General features: G+C 36.1%; 1 protein-coding gene across 4 annotated transcripts in view; it reads left to right on the forward strand.

Annotated features, from left to right (window-relative positions):
- GBE1 (1,4-alpha-glucan branching enzyme 1) overlaps positions 1-20668 on the forward strand; it is a 160445-nt gene extending 139777 nt beyond the window's left edge. For 3 of the 4 annotated variants that reach the window (XM_064523189.1, XM_064523202.1, XM_064523206.1), the window contains 3 exons: positions 5611-5730; positions 7572-7634; positions 18687-20668. In XM_064523189.1, coding sequence (XP_064379259.1) covers positions 5611-5730; positions 7572-7634; positions 18687-18743 — 240 coding nt within the window. In that variant the 3' untranslated portion in view covers positions 18744-20668. The remainder of the gene's footprint in view (positions 1-5610; positions 5731-7571; positions 7635-18686) is intronic. The other variant, XM_064523195.1, reaches the window with a different exon arrangement.
- Positions 20669-24932: the final 4264 nt, after the last annotated feature.

Consider the following 24932-nt stretch of genomic DNA (forward strand, 5'->3'; position numbering starts at 1 on the left):
GGTTTTACCTTTTCTTGTTTTGCATTCTTTACTTGTTGCCAGGATATCTTATTTTATTTTAACAGGGAGCAATTTGGCAATGAAAACTGCAGCCAGGACAGTTTCTGTTCTTGCTTTCTGTAGAGTAAGTACGTTCCTCAGGAACATCCAGGCTCTGGTTCATTACTCTTGCGTTTGGCACCTTCTTGAACCAGCTGGTGTATCTTTGTACTTGAAAGTTGTATGTCGGCTTGTGGTGATACTCTTGCCTTCTCCATCTGGGCACTTCTTCCAACAGCTTTCCTACCTACTTCTGATTGCCTACCAGGTATCTTTTGTTGTTGTGAAAATGTAGGTTATGGTCCCAATAAATTCAGTCTAAACTCTGGAGTATCCTAGATGGCGGTTGCCCTCTTGATACAAGTTGTCTAGCTTCAAGTGTAATAGCAGACATTGCTTTTCCTGTTTTGTGAATTAAGAAGAGAAACTTGTTCACAATGCTGACGGTCAAGTATTGGTACAGGTATCTCGGAGAGGCTATGCAGCCTCCATCCTTGGAGATTTTCAAGACTTGACTGGATAAAGCCCTGAGCAGCCTGGTCTGACCTCAGAGCTGACATTCAGAGGTCCCTTCCAACCTGAATTATCCTATCATCTTATCCTATGAATTGTGATCTTTCTTTTCTCCTTCAGATTTTCTCCTGAAATTGTACCTACCCTTCTGTGGGAAATGGAAGCCATCTTTCTTGCATAGATGAGCTCTATTCTCTCATTAGCTTGGAGCTATTTTTCAGTGGCTTTCCTAAATGACAGCATTTCATGTTTCTCTCAGCAAAGTTCTCGAAGGTGAGTAAATGTAAGAAATTTGAAACCTACTACTTAAACGTGGAAAACAAACTTGCTCGATAATGCCAGAGGATACTCAGGATAGGTACACTTTAGGTGTTAGTAATGAGTTTTAAAAATAGATTGAAATAGTGCAGAATTTTTAAATAGAACTGGTAGTAGGAGAAAAGAAATCCACATTTTTAGATGGGCTTCTGATTTTTTGGGATTTGAGTTAAGCAAGAGCACAGATTGCTTTAAGTTTTGTGTGCTTATAGTATTGTCTCAGTGATTCTCATCATAGAGTACAGCAGGTTCTATTTACAGCACCACAGACCTCTTGAATAAGATCTAGAGAGAGAAATCGTTGGTATGCAATACCCAGTGCCCTCACTATATGCCTTTCAGATGCTTTACTTCAGATTTAATTTTAGTGCTGTGGACTGCATTCCCGTTAATAGCTGGAGCACCTTGCTTGTGCTTCACAGGCACATCTAGTTCACCTTCATCTGAGGGGAATCTAGTTCAAATGTGCCAAGACTGTTTTGAAGTGTGAACCAAAACATGATAAGGGCCTGTGATGACAAGAAGTGCTCCAGAAGTGTACTCCCAAGCTTAAATGATAATGTAGACATACCTTCTGATTCTCTAAGTCCCTCACAGTGAATGTGAGAATCCAGCGAGTGCGTGGAGTAGCGTAGACTTGAGTATGTGCTTTCTTTCTGTCTGGCAGCTGTATGCCCGGAAGTATGCCTGAGTTTCATGACTCAATTTGACTGCCTTCTTCTGGTTCAGTGTATATGTATAAGCATATCAAAGGTCTGTATGGTCATGGTCTGTAAAATGACGCTTTTAAAGTACCACACTTGATTTTTTTCATCTGTAATCTCTCTGATTCTGTGTGCAATCAATTTTAGTTTTGAAGAAAAAAATGATGAATTAACTCATTCTATGAACTCCCCTAAATAGAAGCCATTACGTTTTCATATTTTTTCAGAATAGCTCTGGGTTGTATATCTGTATAATTTCTGGCTGGATTAGGTGTGAGGTCATGCCACTATTGCTGCTATTGTCGCTATATCTGGTCAGGACAGCCAGCTGCTCCCAAGTCTGCTTAAAGGATCAAAAGCTTTTTGAAAGTTTTTTCTATGTCTGCTCTCCCTCTCTTCCTTTCTGTCTAGCCTAAGTTCACTTTCTGAAAATTTCTGTATACAGACATGAAGTAGCAGTGTTTTAGCACAGTTTTTGATCCCTTTTGATCTGTGCTTTAGCTTTGTCCCGTTTGTATTGCCAGAACCATATGCTTTTTTTAAGTCAAGAAGTGGCAGCAAGGGATACAAATGGAATACTTAATAGCTATTCTTTTCAGAGATTGAGAATGCAGTGAGAGAATGAGAGTTCATTTACATATGAAGAAGCAAGTAAATATATACACATGTGTGCATGGTCTGGGTGCATGTCTGGAAAATATTAGAGAACCAGAGGTATGGGTGCTTAAACATTTTATTGTGCAATAAAATTAAACTAAACACTGCCTAATCCTATTCATAAAACAGTTTATGAAAGGATGGAGGTGAGTCAAGATGACTTGGTCTTTTTGTACGTCTAGCTACCCTTGCTACATTTCCAGTCTTGCTAAGTTGTGTCCAGACTTTCTAACTTGATTGGCAACCTGTCACTCAAGAAGTTTGCACAATATGGCTGTCATGTGTAATACAGAAGATCCAGTGTTTTTAAATTTATTTGGATGTATTTAATTTGTGACAGATATTCATGAGACTCAAACCAGACTATGTGGAGTAGTTTCTTTATGAATATACCAAAAAAACATGGTTTATTGAGTATGTGGCTTCTCCCCCCCTCCACCCTCCTGTTCTACACTGATCAGTAGAAATTCTCGTCTGCTCTTCCACAAACCTCTTAATTGTGCAAGACCACCCCCCCACACACACAAATAGCACTGGGATTCTTTTTCATTATTAAAGTCTGAGAAACAAAATATGAATTATTCTATCTTATGATTTACATTTACTTAGTAATGTTTTATGTGTCATTAAGCGTGCATAAGATTAAATTTAAATTTTACATTAAAATACATTTTTCAAAACATCATAAAAGCATAGTAATTCAGTAATTAATATGGTAGATAATGACAGCCTTTCCATTTCCAGCTCTGTCTATACAAGAGTTCATTGCTTTTGCTGCTCTCCTACAGCATCCTTGTTAGGAAATTTACAATCAAGGCATCAAACTGAACAGAAATCAGGCTTTTTTTCAGTCAGAATACAGGTTAGTATTCCCAGCACTCTAGCTGAAACAAAAGAGGCTTCACTCTAAAAGAAAATGCTTCTATTATGTGCTTAATTAAAATGCAAAACTCTTGCTTAATCTTTTCATGAAGGTAGTGTTCAGAAACTTAATAATTCTGGAAAATGAAATGCAGCTTTTCTGTGAGGCTTAAGTTGGAAGGTGAATGGTGTATTTTACCAAACCAGGAGTTTTTCCCTGAGAAATCGCTAATTGATGAAGATCCTTAGAATGCTTTCTGACTCCATTATTCAGGATCTGGTTAATTATATGTATGCCAGATAAAGCTATATTGTGAGGTGACAGGAGGCAGTGGTATTACAACTTTGTATTGCTAGAGAGCACTGCCAGACCTACTTCTATAGCCTGGATTAAGGAAACAAGATAATTTATTTTAAAATTAGCACAGCTGTAACAATTGCAATAGCTGTAAATAGTTTTAAAGGAATCATTAGAGATGTCAGGGCTTTCAGCAACATTGATGAATTATTAAATCTAATGTACGCTGTAGATCACAGAAGCAAAAAATAAAATGCTTGAGGGAGGTATTCCCCTGCCATGTTCATAAAATATATAGTGGAGTAGTATCAGACATTGCTGATACTGGGCTTGAAAGGATACTAGAGACAGTAACCAAAAGTTGTAGTTTGTTTTTGTGTGTTGTATGTGACAATAAATGAATAGTATTTGGACATTTTTCTAACATAAAGGGGGATGAGGGGGATGTGCACATGCGTATTGCTCATATAAGGCATTGAGGATGATGGCTGGCAATAAAGTATAACTTTTCTAATACTGAAAAAAAAAAGGCAATAACAAAGCTGAAGATGATGCTAGAGGATTAGGTCATCTGTCCCCTTTGTTAGGCAATTAACCTCTAGAAATCAAAAACCGACTTGGGAACTGTGGACTTTTCTGTCTGTCCCTCTTGCTGCAACAGATTCTTGTCGGGGAAGAGATAGCTAATTGATGGCTTTGGGGGTTTTTTCTGCATCTGTATACATACTTTTTTCTATCTTCTGTCAGGAAAACCAATGTGATCATCCATCAGGTGACTGAAATATCTCAGAGTGAAATTGTGTACTCTTAGTTTAGAGTTCTTTTGTGTTATATTACTGCTTAAACAGTTTGTTGTTGTTGTTGTTGTTGCTAAAAATTTAAATTAGTAGTAGGACTGTAACAGGAAATTTCCTAAGTTTCTTCATCAGCTGATAGAAATAGAGTAGTGTAAGAAGACTTAAATAATAGCAATTCTTCTAATATCAAAATCCTTAGATTTTTGAGCAGGCCCATTATCAAAAGGTTGAGCAAACACAGAAGCCCTGTAGCAGTTTAAGAGCCAATGAATGCAAGAGTGTGTTTTCATTCTGCTCTAATCCTATTAATTACAAGCTCTATCAAAATAAGATTCTTCCATGGTTTAAAATTAAGGAAGTAAATTATGGATTATAGAACACTCTTATTTCTTTCTCTGTATTTCATGGGGGGGAGGAGGAGCAGGAATTGTCAAAGGTTTCTGTAACTTATTGAGAAAAAAATTGCAGATGTTTTAATTATTCCCAAAACAGGAAATACAAAGTTACTGAAACTTTAGAGATCTGCATACAATAAGCTATAAAAATCCATAGCTAAAGTATTCCAATAACCTTGAGTATAGCCTGTGGTAGTGCTAGAAATAATCATATAATTAAAACATGTTATTTATTGTTGTCCCAGATGAGAATATACTGACTTTTGAATATGTATTATGTCTATTTCCCGCTTTATTTCCTTTTTTTAAAAAAGTTTTCTTCTTTCAACTTTTATTATTTCCTAAATCTTCTTGAATCCTTTTAAATAACTGTATATGCCAACCTTTAAACTTTGTTACACTTCGTTAAATAGCTCATCTCATTTAACAACTGTGGTCAGGTTGATACTTGTGTTTTAAAAGGTCTTCTGTTAAGTCTAAACTACTCTTTTTCCTCTATATTGTAATAATTCAAAGTCTTTTCTGATAAACTCTGAAAGACATTTTAAATATTTTAATATTCTTTTTTTCTATAAAATTGTATACTTTTCTCATTAGCACTTTGACAGACTTAAAATTTTGCTAATCACGGTTGTAATTTTGACAGTTGGTCGCAATTATGTAGTTTTTAGAAATCCTATTCAAATTCAATTCACTAATTCTGTTTAGTGATCCATTTTTAATCTAATTGTACAAATAGACATGCATACCTATTTACTGTAATACCATATCATAGAAGATTTCAGAAGATACTACAGGTGTTTTCGGCACTGTACGAAGATGAAAATTTCAAGACAATCTCATACAGCTTCTATATGTTTTATATATTTTTCCAGTTTGAAGTTTTCTTAGCTCGATTTTTTTTTCTACTTTTACTTTAAATTGATTATATTTGTATGAAATATATTGCAACAGTGTTTTAGTTTTTCTGTTTTGATTTATTTACCATTTAACAGTATTTTGGCATAGTTCCTTAACAGTATCTTTTTAAGTATAAAATCCTTCTGGATTCTGATGCTCCAGAATATGGAGGACATCAAAGACTGGACCACAGTACAGAATACTTCTCTGAAGAATATCCTCACAATTATCGACATAAATCACTTATGGTAAGTAAGATTTTTTCATTCTGCTTTCATTCGAATAACTTTAAAATTTCTTTGGGAAAATTCGGAGTCAACTAGGTGCATTGCTGTAATCTTTTATTTTCTCAAAATCAGCTTTCGTATAAATACAGTAGAGGTGACAATTTTATGATTTATTTATGACCTATAAGGTTAACTGTTTTCTCTTTCAACATTACATTTAAATTTGCATGCACTTTTGTAGAACAGTGTGTTTGGCATACAAAACATTCCTTGCCAGCAAATATGGATGAAAGACTTCTAATGTGCTTTTGAATTGTCATTTTGAATATCATCATTCATTTGCTTTATTTTCATGTCTGAGAAACTCCATCTTCATGCTGCTTTTGTGATTAAAGCTCTGTAGAAACTGATATTTGCAAAGCTTTTTTAAAATCATTTGCTTAAATCCACAAACATGCATTAGAGCAAATCATGCATTTGCCGACAGGGTTTTTTCCTCCTCGGTTTACAGAAAAACTTTGTAAGGCAGAACAGATTTTCTCTATTCCCATCAATAATTTCAAGAGTTTACAGTCCTAAACTGGTATAAATAATGGATAGAGGCTTTCCCACAAATCACTTCAGATGAAGTGGGAGGCATATCCTTGCATACAGTTTCTGTTAGCTGAGGAGGTGACTAATAAAAACTACCTTTTATCATTACTCTTGAAATCATAATCATTAATCACAGTTAACAATTTATAAATCTGTCACTGTCCCATTTTTATGTGTATGTGTTATAAAAAAGTGTGTGTGTGCATGTGTGTGTGTGTGTATATATATATATGTGTGTGTGTGTATCTGCATATTAACTTCTACTAATGTTCATGAGCTTAACAGAAACTAAGCTTCACAAAGGCCGTGAATGATTTTCCTCTCTTTTAGGGAAGTAAACAATATGGATTAAGACAAAGTTCACTGGAAAAGTTGTGAGAAAACTTACATTGCTGACTAGACTTCCATATCTAAAACATACACACATATAGGTGAGGGCGTGAGTGAGTTGTGTGTATGTGTATACGCATATACACACTTGTAAATAAGTTACATTTATTATGTAGTAGAATACAAACACAGAGTATGTGCACTGATCTGTGTGTGCCATAGCTCTCCTATGACAGTGGAGAAATCAAATTCTAGTGTCACATCTTAACTCTTCTGCTGAGAGCTGTGTTCCGGAGACCTATTGTCATTTGCAAGCTCTTTGTCTCTCACGCGCACCCCCACACTCAGCCCCTTTCATTTTATTCAAGGTAGTGGCATTTATTTTGTTGGCTTATTTTAAAACTGCCTCATTACATGGGAAAAAAAAATCTTTTGCTTTCATCATTCTTTGTGTAAAAAGATCCTGGGAACATTTTTTAAATGTATATGCAACAATGTCCTCATATTGTAGGTAAGTATTTATACTCATTTGTACACAAAGAAACTGAGGCTCCAAGAGAGTTCATTCTTGAAGGTTATATAGCAGGCTAATGCTTCCAGAATTCTTGCTTCATGTGTCCAATTCAAATACCTTGTCTTAGTGATTGGAGAGCATCTGCCACTAACTTAATAACTTTTGCAAGCTAATTAACTGTAATTTGGAATGTATATTTCACATTTGGACTCTTAGATGATGCGTGCAAGTCATTCAAGACAGAAAAAATGTGACAAAATATGAAGATGCAATTTGCTAGGGGCATGTGGAAGATGAGGCATGTGACAAGTAAGCAAAGCAGCAAATGCACTTTTGCAGCATAAGCTGTGGCATGGCAATGGCACATCTGGTCAGAAAGAAACCCAACCCCATGGGTCACATTATTTTTTTTTATATCCTTCAGCAGTCCAATTCACAGAGCAGCTTCAGTCAACACTCCAGAAGATGCCACAAGCACCACATAGAGGTAAAATGCCAGTGAAAGGACACCAAGCAAAAGTAATTGGGAAAAGTTCTGGAAAACCAGACCAAACTCAGCAAGATAGAACTCCAAGTGAGAGAGAACAAAAGTTACAGTAAACACCTTCTGTTGCTGTTTTACAATAAAACTAGCATAAATGGCAGTTTAGATCCCATCTGTTAGATAATCTAGTCATGCGTGGGAGTTGCTCTAGAATTAGTTGAGGATTATAAAAATCCAAGTAGATGTCTTCCCCTCCAATTTCTTTTAAAAGATCTATGACTTCACCCCAGTCAACTCACAGCATTCCCCCTGCCCCCGTCATTATCTTATTCTCCTTAGATAATGCATGAGACTCAGAAGTTTCTCATTTCAAAAAGTTTAGTTCCCCTTCACCACAAAACTTCATGAGGTTTTATGTGATGGTGTTAGCAAATGTTGTCAGCAAAATATGCCCACAGGTCTATGACAGAATGAAATCACATGCAATAATCATTCTGCTGCTCAAGTCAAACTTCAGTATTGTAAAAAATGCATCATAAAAATAGACGATTAAATGTGACATGATTCATTCTAAAAACATCACCTAAAAAAGAAACATTCAAAGTGACATTTCAGAATGAGAAGAAGGAAAATATGAAATACTTGGAGCAAAGAAAACTGGATAGAGGGTAAGCTTTGTAAGCACCATTAGCCACTTCACTGTAAATTTTTTCTGATGAACAGATCATACAGATTCTGTTTTGTAATGCTTTAAAGGGTCAGATTTCAAAATCATCAGAGATACCTTGACAATTCCATATAAAAATCCACAAAAAATTTCCATTGTAATTAGACTGATTTAAATAATCTTATTTTTCCCTTTCACTGCTTGCTCTCTTCTGAATTGTTAACCCATATATAAGTATACGTAATTTGCCACATAATTGAACTTTGTAAAATCAAGATGTTAACCTTTTTGTTACTGTAAAAATGGACTGTCTTTACTGCAGTTTTATTTCTGCTCCTCTCCTCCATAGTGTTCTCCTAATAGTCTTTTCTGAGGGATTTTTGTTAAATTGTGTGCTTTTTGAATGCTTGTGTAAACTGTTAGTTTTCCTTGCTTATTTTCTAGTTAGAAACTAAATGCCACAGACACATTTCAGCTCCTGTCAGATACCCTAGTGCCCCTTTATCTACAAAGTCATTTATTGATACCTTATTTGGTCATTGTAGTGGGACATGAAAGTTAGATTTTGGGAGGAAAAAAAGAAAACTTTTTTTTTCTTAGTTACCTATATAATTCTTAATTTTCATTCTCTCTGTCTGGCTTCTGACTTGACTAAATTTTACTGTAAAATATAGTTAGAAATCAGTCTGTCTTGGTCATTTTAATATTTTTGTACCACACTAGAGCTAAGTTTCCATATGAAAACAGTAGTTTTGATGCTTTGTGCATCAGTTCTACATCAAAAGTGTCAAATGTCATTATAATAGTAGAAACATAGACCTGTACAATAATTAGATATGTAGACAGATACAGCTTACTGACACTTTTTCTCCACAGTACTGTTTGTTCTGTATATTCCAAGTATAAGCAGGCTAAATGGAATATTGCAGAGTATGTTATATCATTGGCAAATTAGTATGCAGATTATTGAGACATGTAATACATTTTTTTTTTCTTTAGTTGTTTCAAATTAGGGGTTTTTGTTTTTTTTTTTTTTTTAAGTAGGGGCTGGATTTCCCTCCCCCCAGATGCTGGTCTTTTCCTGGTTCTTTATTTTTGGCGTGCACTGACAATGTCCTCACACCAAACAAAACTGAAATTATTTTAAGAATATCCTTATTGCTGGGTTGGTTTTTTTTAACCTTAACCTTAATATATGATATTCATTGTCAAAGTGCAACTTCCTGCTTCCCTGAGTCTATTGACAGGTTGAATTATTCCCAGAGACTGAAATGATCTAAAAGCTTTTAGTGACCCTTAGGTTTGAAAATGCTCATTTGAATAACTTCCATGATCAGGATTTGTGTATTGAATTTAAAGGGTCTGATGTAGTCTTTAACTGTTTTTGCCCCTCATGTGCACACACATGAAGACTATATGGAAGAATGTTTGTCATTAGAAAACTAACTGTTTTAAGTGAGGATTAGTTTTTAATACCATCAAGATCTTTTGTTATTTTTACCTCCTGAGGATTAAGATCTGTAAATTCATTTCCTCATGTTCATTGATCATTTCACTGATAAAAGAAAGCAAGCAAGTGGAATGCTTCCAAAGTCTTTTTGTTAGCCATTTTCTTTCCTCCTATCTTGTTTCTTAACCCACCTTTTTTGTGTTAGGGTTTGTTGTTGTTGTTGTTAAGTACTTTTTCTTACCTGAAGAAAAGGAGTGTACAAGATAAGAGAAATGTTGAGATACAACGCAGTTTTTGGACTGCTTTTGCAGAAATTAAGCAAAACAATCTGAAAAATGGTTTTCTTCATATTCATGTCTTACAGCTGTAAATTGAAAAATAAAGTGGAGACAGAACTTCATGCTATTTTAAGCATACCTTCTTTGTCATATCCAGTATCTAACAAAATGAAATCCAAAATGTGTGAGGTTTTACGTAAATTATAGGCAGAAGGGGAAAGTGATCATGTATTTTATTCATTGATGGGTAATTATATTCTCAAAATGATGTCAGTGTCTGACAATTAGTAGTGATGCAGAGACATGAGATTGTCTAAAGCCCTCACTTTAATTAAAATTTAAGAAAATGTTGGCACAGACTCTTCTGACATTGCCTTCTGCATCTACCAGCTGCAATTTGCACTGTCAAATATTTTTCTGTAGTTCCTGATCTAGCTCTGAGTTCTAGTAATTCTTCCATCTGTTGCAAAATGACCTTGAAATGATTTTTAGGCCTTGATTTTTTTCCAGCCCTGCAAGTAGGAGAAAGGGTGGTTCACTGCAGCTCCAGCCAATTTCAGTTGGTGCTTGCACCTGGCAGTGAGTCTAGTTCTGACAGATCTGAAAATAGCAATTGTGAGCTGCAGAACTTATTGCTTGTGGGGTTTTTTATACGTATTTGAAGAATGCTACGTATTTTGGTCTTCCAAAATATCTAAGATGAGTTTCCCACTTAGAATTACTTTTGTTCACAAGTACTTTGTGTATTTGGTTAAAGACACAAAACTACTCATAAGTGTTTAGTTTTATTTTAAAGAGAAATTCTTACTAGCTTTTCTAATCTCTTGTTTCTGGAAATTAGCTGGATGTTTACAGTGGAGAAATAAGAAATAAGTATTTGTATGACTGGAAAGCGTGGACATATGTCTTCTTGACAAATAGTAGTAATACTTGTTGCTTTACACTATTTGTGAGATAGCCCATGTGAATGGAGTATGGTCTTGATGGGACGCCATATATGTAGGTGGAAAAGAGATTGACTTTAAAAATGTTTTATCTGTGTATTAAAGTGGATATACTATGTTAGTGCTGGAAGCCTTGATCTGTGTGGGATTTGCTTTGCTTTATACCATGAAACTACTTCATAATTTAAATGGAGAAGCAGTATGAAAAGGTTAAAGAGGTTAAAGAAAAAACATCTTTTGTATCTATTTGACTTACCAACACTTCTACCCTCCATTGTCTTCTGTTAGCCCATCTGCCTTGTGAATTCAACTTGCACACATTTCACTTTATTTCTGATGAATACTCCGTTGGGAATACAAAGAATCTCAATGATAGTTTGTTGACTAAACCTTTGAAAATCAACTTTGTCAGAAATTTTTTTCACAGCTGAGTCAGCCTGACTCTATCATAGATTTGATGTTCTCCTTTCCCTGTCATCCACTCCCTCCATCATGAAGACCTTATGAGTGTTGCTATACACGTATCTTTATTGATGTCTTAATGGTTTCCTAAAATAGCAGAGTTCTTTTGTGACATCTCGGAGAAAATGGGGCAATTAGTGTAGGTAGCAAAGGGCCAATTCACTGAGATATCTAAAATCCTGAGTGACGTGGTCTGATCTCATCACTGACATCATTTTGAGCAGGAGGGTCTCCCAAAGCCCTTTTCAACCTGAATTATGCTATAATTCTAAGAACTGTAAGGGAAGAAAGAGCCTGGAAGGGCTTTTCAGGTGAATGCAGGAGGCTTGGAACAGAAGAGAGATTCAGTGGATGATAGTATCGAATAATAGTCAAGAAGTTGGTGAGCTATAAACCAAAGTATAGGATACTAGAGAGAATAGGGTTTTCACTTCTGTCCATGTTCATCAAATGAAGCTGATGAAATGGTGAGGAAGAACGGGATAAAACTTCTCATCAGAAAGAAGCAGGTTAGAAGAGCAGAGATGAGTAGAAGTGAAGGCAGTAATTGAAACCATATAATTCAGAGACTGCATGGAGCTTCTGAGACCCTCCTCTCCAAGGAATAGAAAAATATCAGAGAAATTTTAATTATGTATTTTACTGAAAAATAACTAGCTTTTCTATGATGTTTTTAATCAGGACATATATATAATTTACATGAAATGACTTTTTTTTTTTTTTACTTTTTTTTTTCTTTTTTTTTTTTTTTTGTGAAAAGGGCAATTAGGGCATAAGGAGATAAGCAATTTAGAAAGGGTTTCCAGGATGCCTATCTCAGTGTCTGGGTCTCCTGAGTCTTAATGCATTGACCTCAGTGATGCGCTTTGGGTAAAGAAAACCTGGAGAAAGGAGATTAAGGTTTTGAGTGTTGTGACCAATATCATCAAGAATAATAGAGTATACATAATAAGAGGAAAAAAAATTGTTGCTGCTAAACTATTTGCACAGAGCTAACTAACCTGGAAAATCATCAATTGTTTACTCTTTTCATCCTCTTTCTTACATTTCTGTAGTATAAATAGCTAAATGGAGGTCACGAGATAAAAACCAGTGTAATATAATACCACTTTTACATTAAATTGTCTGTGATCTTCCTTTTTTTACTAGAACATCCCTCGAAGATAAATCAGTTATCACTTCATAAGTGGCTTTTCTTTTTATAATTTTAACTGAAACTCAACATTCACCTATAATATCCAGTAACCTGTTTGTTCTGTGTAACAAATTACAAGAACATACATGCTGAACAAAACAATAAGGAGCTTTTTGATTAACTAAATTACAAAAAAAAAAAAGTAAGAGATCAAGGACAAGCAACAAAGGGACACTATAAAAGCAATGCTTAGGCACTGGGGAACAAAATCAGGAAGGCCAACAAATGCAAGTTCCGTGACAAATGCAGGAGTCAAGCTAGTGATGGCCACTATGGAGAAAGCTAAAATATTCAAGGCTTTATTTATTTATTAATATCTTGGATTCTGAGGGCAAAGACTGTTCCTACACCCTTGTATGTACCACATGCTCCAGAAAGGAGAGGAGGAGCAGTGGCAGAACAATAGGTTAGAGATACCTTAAAGAGGCTGGATGCTTTCAAATTCGTGGGGCCAGATGGGATATACTCAGGGATTTTGAAAGATTTCAGTGATGTGATTGCAAGGCTGCTGACTACCATCTGTGAAAAATCATAGTGGTCAGAAGGCTAGCATTATGTTCATGTGCGGGTTTTTTTTTTTTTGGGGGGGGGGGGAAGGTGGGGTTGGAGTGTGGAGGCAAGGGGTCAGTCACCACTTCAGTCACTGGAGAGATCTAGGATCACATCCTCTTGGAATTCATATCTAAGCAGCTGAGGTACAAGAAGGTCAGTCAGAAAGAGCCACCACAGACTTAGCAAGGGCAAATCATGCCTGATCAAACAGATATGGTCAAATGGTCATATGATCATATGGTCAAATGCTGATCAGTCAAACCAATGCCTTATATGATGAAATGACTGGCTGTGTGCATGAGATTACTACGTTGACTGTACTAAGGCTTTCAGCTTTGTCTCCTATAGCACTCTCATCTGGGAGCTGAGAAAGTATGGGCTGGATAAACTGAGTGTTAGGTGGCTGGGCAGCTGTTTGGGTCATCAAAGGCTCCATGTGTTGCTGCTGGGTCTGATACTGTTCAGTGTCTTCAGCAGCTACTGGAATGATGAAAGACAATGTACCTTCAGCAGATTGTAGATGTCACTGAATTGGGGTGAGGAAGTGCGGGGGCGGGTGTTGATACATTGAATGGAATGGTAGAAGTTGAATCCAGAGGCATCTTGATAAATTTGAAGCTGTGTTGAATGGAACGGAGTTCATATACAGTCACAGACCTATTATAAAATGTCAGAATTATCTTCATTAGTGCATTTCAGTGTGTTGGAATTATCTTTAAAATTGTTTATTGATTAAACGCGAACTAAATAATTTAAAGGTTTAAAAGATCCATAATGGTTTACCTAGAAAATGCAAAAAGAACTATGGTTACCTTTTTCAGTGTTTTAAGACAGAACTGAGTAATGCAATAGAAGCGTTCATGTTTCTGTGTCTGAGGATGTTAGCCTTTATTAATGCTTTTGCACATTTATTTTTATAATACTGAATACCATGTTTTTTAATATGAATCAAAGTAATGGGTTAAAATATTATAAAAAAAGCAGAGTTCTTGATTCAGACAGAGACTTGGATTAAAATAGATTCATTGCCACTAATTAAGGCATGTTTTTATCTGCTTTTAGTTAGGAAAAAATTGTAGCATTAGCAGAGAACAGAATGCTGCATCCTATGACATGTTATCAAATTGTCTGAAGCAAGGCTTCAACAACTGGTAAGACTGTAGAAAATTACTGGTGAAGAAATAGTCTAGAGGGAGATCAAGAGAGTATAAATTTGTAGACTTTTTCAGATTGCATTTTTATTTTTTCCTAAATTTGTCTATTACTATTTTTAACTTAGTCTTTGTAGTATTTAAACTTACATTCTGACTTTGTAGAACTGTTTAAGGTTCAAGAACTTTAAAAAAGAAAGTTACTAATTTTTCAGAAAGGGGATCCACCTATAGCTAGGAATGAAAGACAGACTCACTTGATAATATACATAATGTTCTTATCTTACCATACTTCATGACTGAATGCCTTTCAAAACACGGCTAGCATTTGTTACGCAATTTTCTCTTCCACTTCATGTCTTCAAAGGAGAGTCTTACAAGGGTTTTAAAATAATTTATGCCTGGTGTGTTAAAGAAAGACAAAACTAGAGACAGATATCCATCCGTTGGAATCACCCAAAACCCCCAAAAGCACCAACAGTTTTATTCAAACCCATATTCCAACAAAGGCAAACAATGTAGCTTGTAGTTGGATTATCAGATAATAAAGCTACACATGCATTATATGCTTTGTCGCCTATCCTTAGACCTGCTCTTAAGAATGTGTGTCTTCATTACAAATGGGTTTTCCTCTGCAGAGAGTTAGTTTTTACAAGGGAGTTGTTCTTCCAGGAATTTCAGAAAATCTGTGAAGGACTTTGTAAACTATTGAATGATCTGAAGGTATGAACTTGTTAGTAAATAGAAGGGAAGACATAGTGTTTTGATGCTAACCTGTGTTGTAATAGCTGCATTCTCTGCTAGACTGTATTTCCTAAAAGATAGTAATTGTATGCTCAGGAGTGTTGCTTTGCAGTTGTATATTCAGGAGGCATATTGTACTGAGACCCAATAATCAGCTTCCTAGGGATGATGCAGTCATCTGGCCAAACAGAGAAGTAAGAAAGGACACTGTGGAAATTCCTAGGTGAGATCTTGGTGTCAACAGGCATTTAGAAATGCTTGTGAACTGAATATTGAACTTACTGCTCAGTCAAATGCACATTAGCTCAGGAACAATACTGGTTAGTCTGTCCAACCTGAAACACAAGTAGAGGAACAGTCCATACGGGTACATTCTGAGTTGCATCTCCCTGAAAGTTCATCACTTGATACTGCAGGTCTAGTACAATAATTTTAGCCCCACCTTAAGAAGGCAGGTATTTCTTCAGTAGCAAGCTATGGTGTTGGTATATCTCCAGTATCTTTCACTTCCCAGCTTCAGAATGCATAGAAAAGGTGTGAAAGGCCTAGTGCTTGTTCCTCTTATTTTCTGTGACTTAGTACTTCACTAGTCACAGCAGGCCAAATGTAATCTAAGAATTTTTAAGGGTTACTTTAAAAAGTTGGGGTTTGTTTGCTTTTCCATACCTGGATGGAGCACAGGCTACTTGGTAAACTGCTGCTGTCGGACATCTGAAGGAGTTGAGCAATTGCAGCAAGTGTGATGGCCCTCAAGTGGGGCGGAGGAGGGGGGTGTAGGGCAGGAGTATGTGGGGTCTATGGCTAGGAGGAAATCAGCAAAAACCAGAAAATAGAAATGAATTGGGATCTGTCGTTATAAAAGTGGTAGTTCAGGTGAGAGGTGGTGAAGGAAAAAGAATAATACACTCTTGGCAAGTTTGCAGATGATACAAAACTGGGAGAAGTGGCTGATACAAAGGGTGTGCAAAGATGATACAAAGGGAAGTGCAAAATAACCATGCACTAGTGCAGACTGGGGGCCAACCAGCTGGAGAGCAGCTTTGCAGAGAAGGTCCTCAGAATCCTGGTGAAGAAGGTGAACATGGGCAGCCTCATGGGAATGAAGACCCAACAGTATCCTGGGCTGCATTAGGCAAATCATTGAGAGATGATCCTTTCCCTCTCCTCAGCACTTGTGAGGCCACATCTGGAGTGCTGGGTCCAGTGCTGGGCTCCCCAGTACAAAACAGATACAGATTTACTGGAGCAAGTCCAGTGAAGAGCTACAGAGATGATTGAGGGGCTGAAGCATCTCTCACAAGGAGAGGCTGCGAGAGCTATGACTATTCAGCCTGGAGAAGAGAAGACTATGGGGGGATCTTATCACTGTGTATAGGAGGTCCCTATGTGATAGGAGGACGTAAAGAAAACAGAATACTGGCATGTAAAATCTGAGGAGTGCTGGGATTAGAGGTGTCAGAATAGGAGGAAGTGGAAGTGAAAAAGCAGAAGGCTAAGAACTGCTGAGCCCTAGACAGATAATCTTCCAGATTTCATCTCACTCTGGGAAACACAAGCAATCTCTTTGGTCCCTTTACCCTCCCTTCTCCCTCTCCCAAATGATCTATGTTCTGACTGCTTAAAACAGCAAAAAAAACCCTAGCACATACACAGTAGTATTTCAGACTTTTTGAAAAACAAGTCCTATTGAATTTATAATAGGAAGTGTCTATTACTTTATTTGCATGCTATTTTTCCTTCTAAGTACATTGTTACAGCAATGGAATGAATATTTAATTTACAATGGTAGGTATTCACGATTCATGCCCTACTTTTTTTTTTTGTTGTTTCTTCTTACAGTTTTATTTAAGTCTTAAAGGTGGTTACACTGACTAATGATATCAGTTGATAAGATTAGGAGATAATGTCATATTTGGCTCTTCTAAGGTTTATTAAAAAGACCGCCAAATCAGTAGGCATTAAAACCCACATTCAGTTTGCCCAGTCAAGAAAAGAAATGCCTAAAATAATGAATTAGCAGTTATTGGGCCTTACGTGTCTTCATGACAAACAGAAAACATAGTTCTAATCCATTTACTATTTCACACAAATTCTGAAATAGTGCTAAAAACTAATTCTGAAATTCTTATCAGCAGTGAACTGGTAGAGTGCTTCCAAACTGCTCCCACATTCTCAGCTGGTGTAAATTGACATTAAAGGAACTAGGCTAATTTGTTATTCCTAAGATTTGACTTACTATTGACCATAATCTAATTAAGCATTATTATATCTTGTATTTGATTTTTGTTGTTATAACTGTAGTAGCTTCTTACATACTTTTTCTTAGAAAAAATATTCCTATTTCCTTCTCTTCCCTTTTCAGCTTCATCGTATAAATCCAGAACACTGAATTTCTCAATTCACAATTTTGAAATTTCTCATTTATCTAGACATTGAGTCACTTGACTTGATTAAGTATTTTCTCCCTGCACAAATCCATAGCAGCTGTTTATCACTGAAACCTTAGGGGAAATCATTGTATTTGCTGCCTTTCAAAAAGCATGGGACATGCCTCAGTTCAGTGAAGATCAGCTGGTCTTTCCTTTTTCTCCTTTTCCTAAAGCTCTTTGCTCTATTGCTTTATTCTGTTCTGCAAACTATGAAGGTCTTTCATGCCATCAGACTATAGTCTACAGATAACAGTTGAAATTGCAGAGTATTAGACATTCTAAAGGGATGGTGGATAGTCTAAAAGAGGATGTTGTCAAAATGAAGCCAATAATCTTCAATCTTGTGTTACCTTTTATAATTGTATTTTTATTGACTTGTTCAGAAAACATGTTCTTACACTTCACAATTGATGGAGTACCATATATCAAGGTAATTGGTAGGTAGTACATATCAGTCTTGTTTTCAGATTGCGACTTTATTTTGCTCAGAAGGAATGTGATGTAAAATATATTGTCACAAGCTCTTTTGTGATCTATGAGAAGTCTTTTGATTATATGTGTATCTTTTTCATGGTAATTAGGTTAAAAGAGTAAAGAAAAATGCAATAATTCAGTGGTTAATTTGAATCTATATCTGTATTTGAGAATTAATTTATTGCTTAGATACTGAAACTCTATAAATGTCAAGAGTGGGAAGAGTGCATTGCTGTGTCATATTGTTGGTATTTACCTGTATGAAATGACATCATGGACCTTGAGACAACTTTAATTTGCAGCAGTCTATTGACCTAGATGTCCTCGAGTTTTTTTATTTGGACATTGTAAATCATATGAGGCCCTCTAGTGGTATCCACTTTAAAATATATCTCTGTGTGTTTATGAGAGAGAGAGAGAGGAGGAAAGACTGCAATTAAGTTAATGAAGTTGTCTTTTAAGCTTGTAACTTTTGGATTGTCTTGTATAACTCAAGTGCTGGGGACTGAGCAGTCAATAATTACGCTTTAAATGTGATTAATATCAGTGACAAGTTCCACAAATTATAGACTTACAGAGCTAAGATATTCTGTGTGTGTGTGTGTGTGTGTGTGTGTGTGTGTGTTTCACATGCTCTTACTTAGAAATTGTATCTGCTGAGATTCATGGTTCTTTTCAGCTATTCTTGTTCTTGTCATCTTTTTACTAGGTGTACATTCCCAGCAGAGTGGCTATTGTGCTTCAGAATATGGATATCCTAAACTGAAGATACGGATATTCTATGAGTTGCTTCTCCAGTAAAGAAGAAATGCTAAAATACTGTACTAGTACAAAGTATAACAAAACCTGCTCTAAGGAAGCTTTCTGAAACTAAAGATAGTAGTATTAGATGTTTAAAATACAGGCTTAATATTTACATATAATTGCAGAGCTGTTAAGTTGCTATAAACTATTTTGAGGAAACTTTATGAAAGAGAAAAATATCTTTGTAGCTCTGAGATTGCAAAATTACACTTAAGGCATTGCAGAGCAGCTGGCATTCTCAAATTGTTGCTTACAGAGCTTTATCAGGAATGGTCCTGCTCTCTGATATTTACAATTTCTTGTAAGCCTCTATCATTTTGATGAAGAGTTTGAACGTTCATTATATATCAGTGCTGCTTATTAAAAGCAAGTAGTTTGCATAAATAAAACAGAAGTTCTTGGCTAAAAAGCAACCTTAAAGGTTTGTGGGACCTCATTTTGGGCTCCTCTTCTTCAGTGAAGTCCAACATGTAATTAAAAACATTTATCCAAATGGATGGGAGGATCCTTTGAGAGTATTGTACTCTGCTATTTATCATTTTTGTAAATTTCTAATTAAATAAAAAACAGTCAAATGGGCAGGTTGAGTGACTCTGACCTGCTGATGCTGTTGTATACTGCTTATTTGCTGCTGTTCAAATCACAGTCTGTGCACCTTGGTTTCTACAGCTGAAAAAAAAGGCACTTGACTATTTTCAATAGGCCCCTAAGATGCTCAGGAGGAGGAGCATTTTGTTCTTACTACAGTGATACCATGTTAGGAGATGTTCTCAAATTTTATTTTTTCCCTTTTTACTTATCTCAATAATGTCAAGACCTTGTAATACTGATTTCAGCATTTTCAGAAGCTGCCATTCAGCTTGGAGCACAATGTTCTTGCACTTTTATGACTTTCAAAACATCACTTACCATGAAGAAGTAGTCTCAAAATATAGTAATGAAACTAAGGCTTGGGGTTTTTTATTTTTCCCCCCTAAGTTCAAGGTGGTTAATTATTGGCGTGCTGTTAAGATTGTTCAAGTGAGTTCTTTAATAAAACTAGGACTTTTTTGTAAAGAGTAAGATTCTTTATAGTTGAAGGTGTATTACAGAGTATTCTGTAGAGTTCATACCAAATTAAAGAGAAATGCTTTATTTTGTTCCACATATTTTAAAGCATATTTGAATTGGTTCTAAAATGAATGATTCTTGTGTTTTGTACAAGTCTGAGCTTTCTAACTTTAAAAAAGCCAAAGAGGAAGATGTCCGTGACCATTTCCAAGTCATACTTTTACACAGTTTCTTCTGTGGGCCACTATGTAGATTATTGAATACTTGTGTCAACACTGAAAATATTTTCACAGTTCTTGGAATGATTGTACTTTAATACAGTTTACTTTTAAGCAAAATAGAAAGTATAATGGGATAATACAGCATTGAAAGCAATCTTTTGGGAGACTTCATACTGAAAGGAGTTTATGAACATCCCCAGTCTGAATTCTCTATTGGAGTAGAGCACTATAACACTGTTCAGTATCATGGTTCATTTTCCCCTGTACCACTTTCATCATTGTTTGGCAGTGAGCGAAGAAAAGCATTCCCATATGCTGAGACTTTGAAAGAAATACACTGAACTGTTTTAACAACTGGAACTGATTATCATTTTTGTCAAATGATATTTTGTTTGTAGTGAAATAAAAAGTGACATAATTATATCCTGTATTTACATTATATTGATCTACTAATATATTTTGTAGATAACTGGCAGCAGTTCCAGGTTTCAAAATGTAATGTAAGGCAATTGCACTTTCCAGGCTTTTTTTGCAAGGGAAGGAATAAATGTGTGATTTGAAGTATAAACTGTATAAAATTACATGCAAATAAACTCTGAGGAGGATAAAACATAAATGCCTATATGGTTTCATTGCTTGTACTGTAAAAGTATTGTCCAGTAGTCTTAATGCTGGAGAATGTGGGCACATCTCAAAATCAGAAATTTGTCTTGGTCAGAAACAGTCTAGTGAGAATGGCAGAGTATTTCTCCGGTATAGATATTTCTCTTATGTAGTGAATGGATTAATAAAAGCACACTACGTGAAGATTGGTAAAACAAACATGAAAATGTAGGAAACAGAAGAATTAAGGCTTTCTCACAGTCTGTGTGTATGTTGTAGCAGTGGGTGTGCTCCTGCCTGTCTTGTAAGGCTGGAAAGTTCTCCCTCGCAATATCCACGGAAAGCCAGTTTCTCCTTACTGCTCAGTGACGTCATATAAAGGGGAATTCAGCTACCACTGTTCCAACTCCTGTCTCGTGTCACATTCAGATTGCAAGACCTACGCCAAGAGTTCCTCCTCACCGTTGTGCCACCTAAAAGGCTCATACCCCCATAGTCCAGCTCCGTTACAGATGCTTGTACTGCTTCAGAGTTTGTGTTCCCACAGCCTGTCACTACTAGTAGTTTAAGCCTTGACCAGCACATAAGATTCAGAGCTTTTTTGCTCGGATGCACTTGAAATCAAATTAAAGTCAAATTTTGTAATTTATCTCTGGCCCAGGAGTAAATTATGAAGTGGCCCATGAGGATGGGGTCCCTGGGCACAAAGCTCTCTGCAGAGATTTAGACATTATGGAAGAACTCCCCTTTAATGTAATCTCTGTTTGGGTAGAGGGCTAGTAAGGTTCTTTATTCCTTTAAAGGTAACCTTCTCACATCCCTGTCACCAGAAAGTGCGTTGATGATTCTTAGCAGCTCTGGCTTCAGCAATCATTGTTTCAGGATCTCTGTGATGGTTGATGAGAACTCCAGTCGTTCTTCCTCACCTTCCTAAAGACTCAGGTTGAGTACTCAGGGACCCTCCTTCCGCCTTGTAGCATATGTGCTGAGTGGTTCTTTGTACTGAACAGCACAAGTTCATCTCCTATCTGGGCAATTCTTTCTAATAACAGGCAGGTACCCACTAAATTGTCATATTCCAAGTGGAGTAAGTTTTGATTTCCTTGCCGTTACCTTCTCCTCATGCAATTCAAGCTTTATTGATGTGAGGTATATTTTGAAGATGAAGAATGGAGCATTTATTTCAGTTTGAGTACTTCTGACAAACAGACTTTAATGGAAAAAAAATCATTTTTCTTACTTGTTTTCTCCTGTGAAATTTGTTATGCTTGTTACATTCAATTTACTAAAAAGTTTGGTAACCCTGTGCTCTGAAAGGCAGGACTGTGCTGTGGATAAAGAGATCATGAAAACGATCCTTTGAGAAAGGGAGGCCAACTGTGAACTGCAAGGTATCAGACTAGGTAAAGAATTGTAGGGTGCTCAGATACAAAGCAAAGTGATATTTTCCATATTAGTCCGTCAGTCACAATTCTGTTTTCAAATTAAGGTGATTTAAACAGCTGAATGAGTTTTAATTTCCCTGTTGTTTCATGTCTCCAGGTTCTTAACTGCCCACTAACAGATGACTGGAGAACTTCCTGTTTATTTAAGTCTCCTCTCTCATAACTAGAAATCATTTCATTAGGTAGTGATGGGTGAGGGTTATGTCTGAATGAACACTAGAAACTGCCTTTTGTGGTTGTTCTTTTTGTTTTTTAATTCAAATATAAAAATTTTGTTGAGGTATATAATCAATATTTCTTTTTCCTGTTCCATAATTTAAATTTCTGCAGAATTTAAGTATATAGCACTCAAGAATTCCCTCATTGACTAATGTTTCCAAACTGGGCACATAATCATTGTAGGAGGACTGTTATGGAGACAAAGCAACATTTCACATATTTCTATGCTTTATCCCTTAGCTAGGAAGCGAGTTTCAAAAAGTCAGTGTTATCTTCATAACAATTAACAGGGACTTTTCTGCTAAGGAAAGCTGTGTGCGTGTATCTTCAGACCTCGTAGTATATGGTGCGAGTGTTTTGCGGGGTAGAGGGTTATGTGCTGTAATGGAAAGCTGTCTCTTATGCTGCAACATGTTTTAGCTCTCACTTCTGGTTTCCAGATTATTTAGCATTGTATTCAAGTTCTTTAGGAGAGACACTGCATCTTTCTAAAAGTTTTTTCGAGCATTTGAGGGGAGGGAAAAAACAACAACAAAACTCCACAACCTTCTGTCATATGTGTGCCATTTTTGAATGGGATCAATTTTTTTTATTATTATTTGTGCAATGCTTCCTTTATATAAGCTTTTTCATTTTTGCTTTATCTGAAAATAATTTGCAGTAATACTGATTGGCTGACATATGGCTGCTCTTATTAAAAAGAATGTTATGAAACTTTGGATAAAAAATAACTGCAGTTGAATATGATAAAAATATTCTGCTTACAGAAAGGTAGAAACAAGAGTTAATTTTGACTTACCAGATGAAACAAATCTTATTTTTCATGCCTATGAGTACAATATGTACCTGTAAATATAAATAACTCTTTGCATGTTCATGGTAAATTAAAGCCTAAAAGGAGTTAGGAGAAAAATTTTTGTTTCCTACTTTCCAGTTGATTGCTGGATTTACTGGATCTTTGTAGTGAAGGAAATTACTCCAGTATACTCTTTACTGGGAAAGCGAAAGAGAGAGGAGAAAGGGGGGTTGGGGGGGGCTAGCTCTCCCACTAAAAATTGAGAGTTTTCTGTCAAAAATATATTGGCTAACAAAATGAAAGTAGGAGAAGTCAAATGGGGGACGAGGTAAATCCCAACCTTTCTTAGTTACTTCTGAATATTTAGCATGCTCTGTGTCCACAAAGGCAGTGGAGCAAGATAACTGGATTGAATTCATTATCCTGCTGTTAAAGTATCACTTTTGTGTAAGATCAAAAAAAATCTATGTATTCCATCTTTCATGCTAGAAATTCTTTGACCAGTTCTTTGGTATTAGGCCTGTCTTGCTAGCACATGATTATCCCTGCAGGAATGTGTAAAAAAATTATTTTCTACTTGCAAATATAAGTAGTTTTTCATAACTTAATTAAAGTTTATTCACTATTAAAAGAAAAAAAGCTTTGTCAAATGACTACTTTCTGGTGCAGTAAAGATATGGAAAATTAACTGAAATGAAAACCTGTTCTGTAGAACATGAGAAATCGTAACCATTACTTTCGTGCAAAGCTTCCTTCACGTATTGACCACTGCTGGGTTTTTTTGTGTTTCTTTATTTGTCACAGTGATATTAGACTAAATGCAACATTTTCTTTGAACCTTTCCATATTCTGTAACCTACGTAAATATTAGTTCTTTGAGGCAATCACAGTTTTCAGTCTTCAGTAATAACTTGGGGTTAGCTTTAGTTTGGAGTTTTCTAGGATAAGAAAAAGAGGGAGGTTTAAGATGCATGTTTGGTGGTGGTGTTAAATGCCACTTCAGTTCCTGCCTCTGTACTTCCACTGATCATTTTAAATCTCTTTCGCTGTGGCATGTTTTTGTCAGATGAAAGTAAACCCTTCCTGGAAGTAGAAAAAGCATGTCTTTAGACAAACATGAGAAAGCCAATTATATAAACACATCAGGTCCAAAAAAACAAAATATATTTTTGTATCCAGGATTGTTTGTCTGAAGGAACTAGTGTTGCTCACTGTATGAAATTGTGCAGGAGGGCTGTATGACACAGATGCAGAAAAAAATTTTCCCAAGGCAAAAAATATTTCCAAGATTTCAAAAATATCTCCATCTTCATTGAGAGATCTCCAGAGAGAGTGTGTGGAGGTGTGGTGTGTGTGTGTGTGGGGGGGGGGGGGGGGTTGTTTTTTCTGCTGTTGTTTGGTTTTTTATGGCAGGTAGTTTTATTTAGTTTTCTAGTTGGTTTGTCACTCACTTGGGCATGCTGGACCATCCCTGTACTGCTTAGTTCAATTATTTGTTCTTCGTAAGTTCCTTTAGTCTTGGACTGTTGCTATTCTAGGGAGTCACCCTCTAAATCAGAAATTCAAAGCTCATAGATCTTTCCTGGGCGAGGGGGGGATTAATGCTGGGATGTTTTCATGAAAATGTTGGATTTTAATAGATCAGCATTTTGGGGGAAAGATACATGGCAAAAAAAGCCCTCACAGAATATATTGGGTATGTAGCTGCATGGAGGCAGCTTTCAGTGACTTCACTGCCTAAGTTACCATATGTTACTTTTGAAGATATATATATTTTTTTTAAATGAAGATATAAAGCCATAGGGCTACAGAGCTAC

Source organism: Dromaius novaehollandiae, chromosome 1 (genome assembly GCF_036370855.1).
Source record: "Dromaius novaehollandiae isolate bDroNov1 chromosome 1, bDroNov1.hap1, whole genome shotgun sequence".
Lineage (NCBI taxonomy): Eukaryota > Metazoa > Chordata > Aves > Casuariiformes > Dromaiidae > Dromaius > Dromaius novaehollandiae.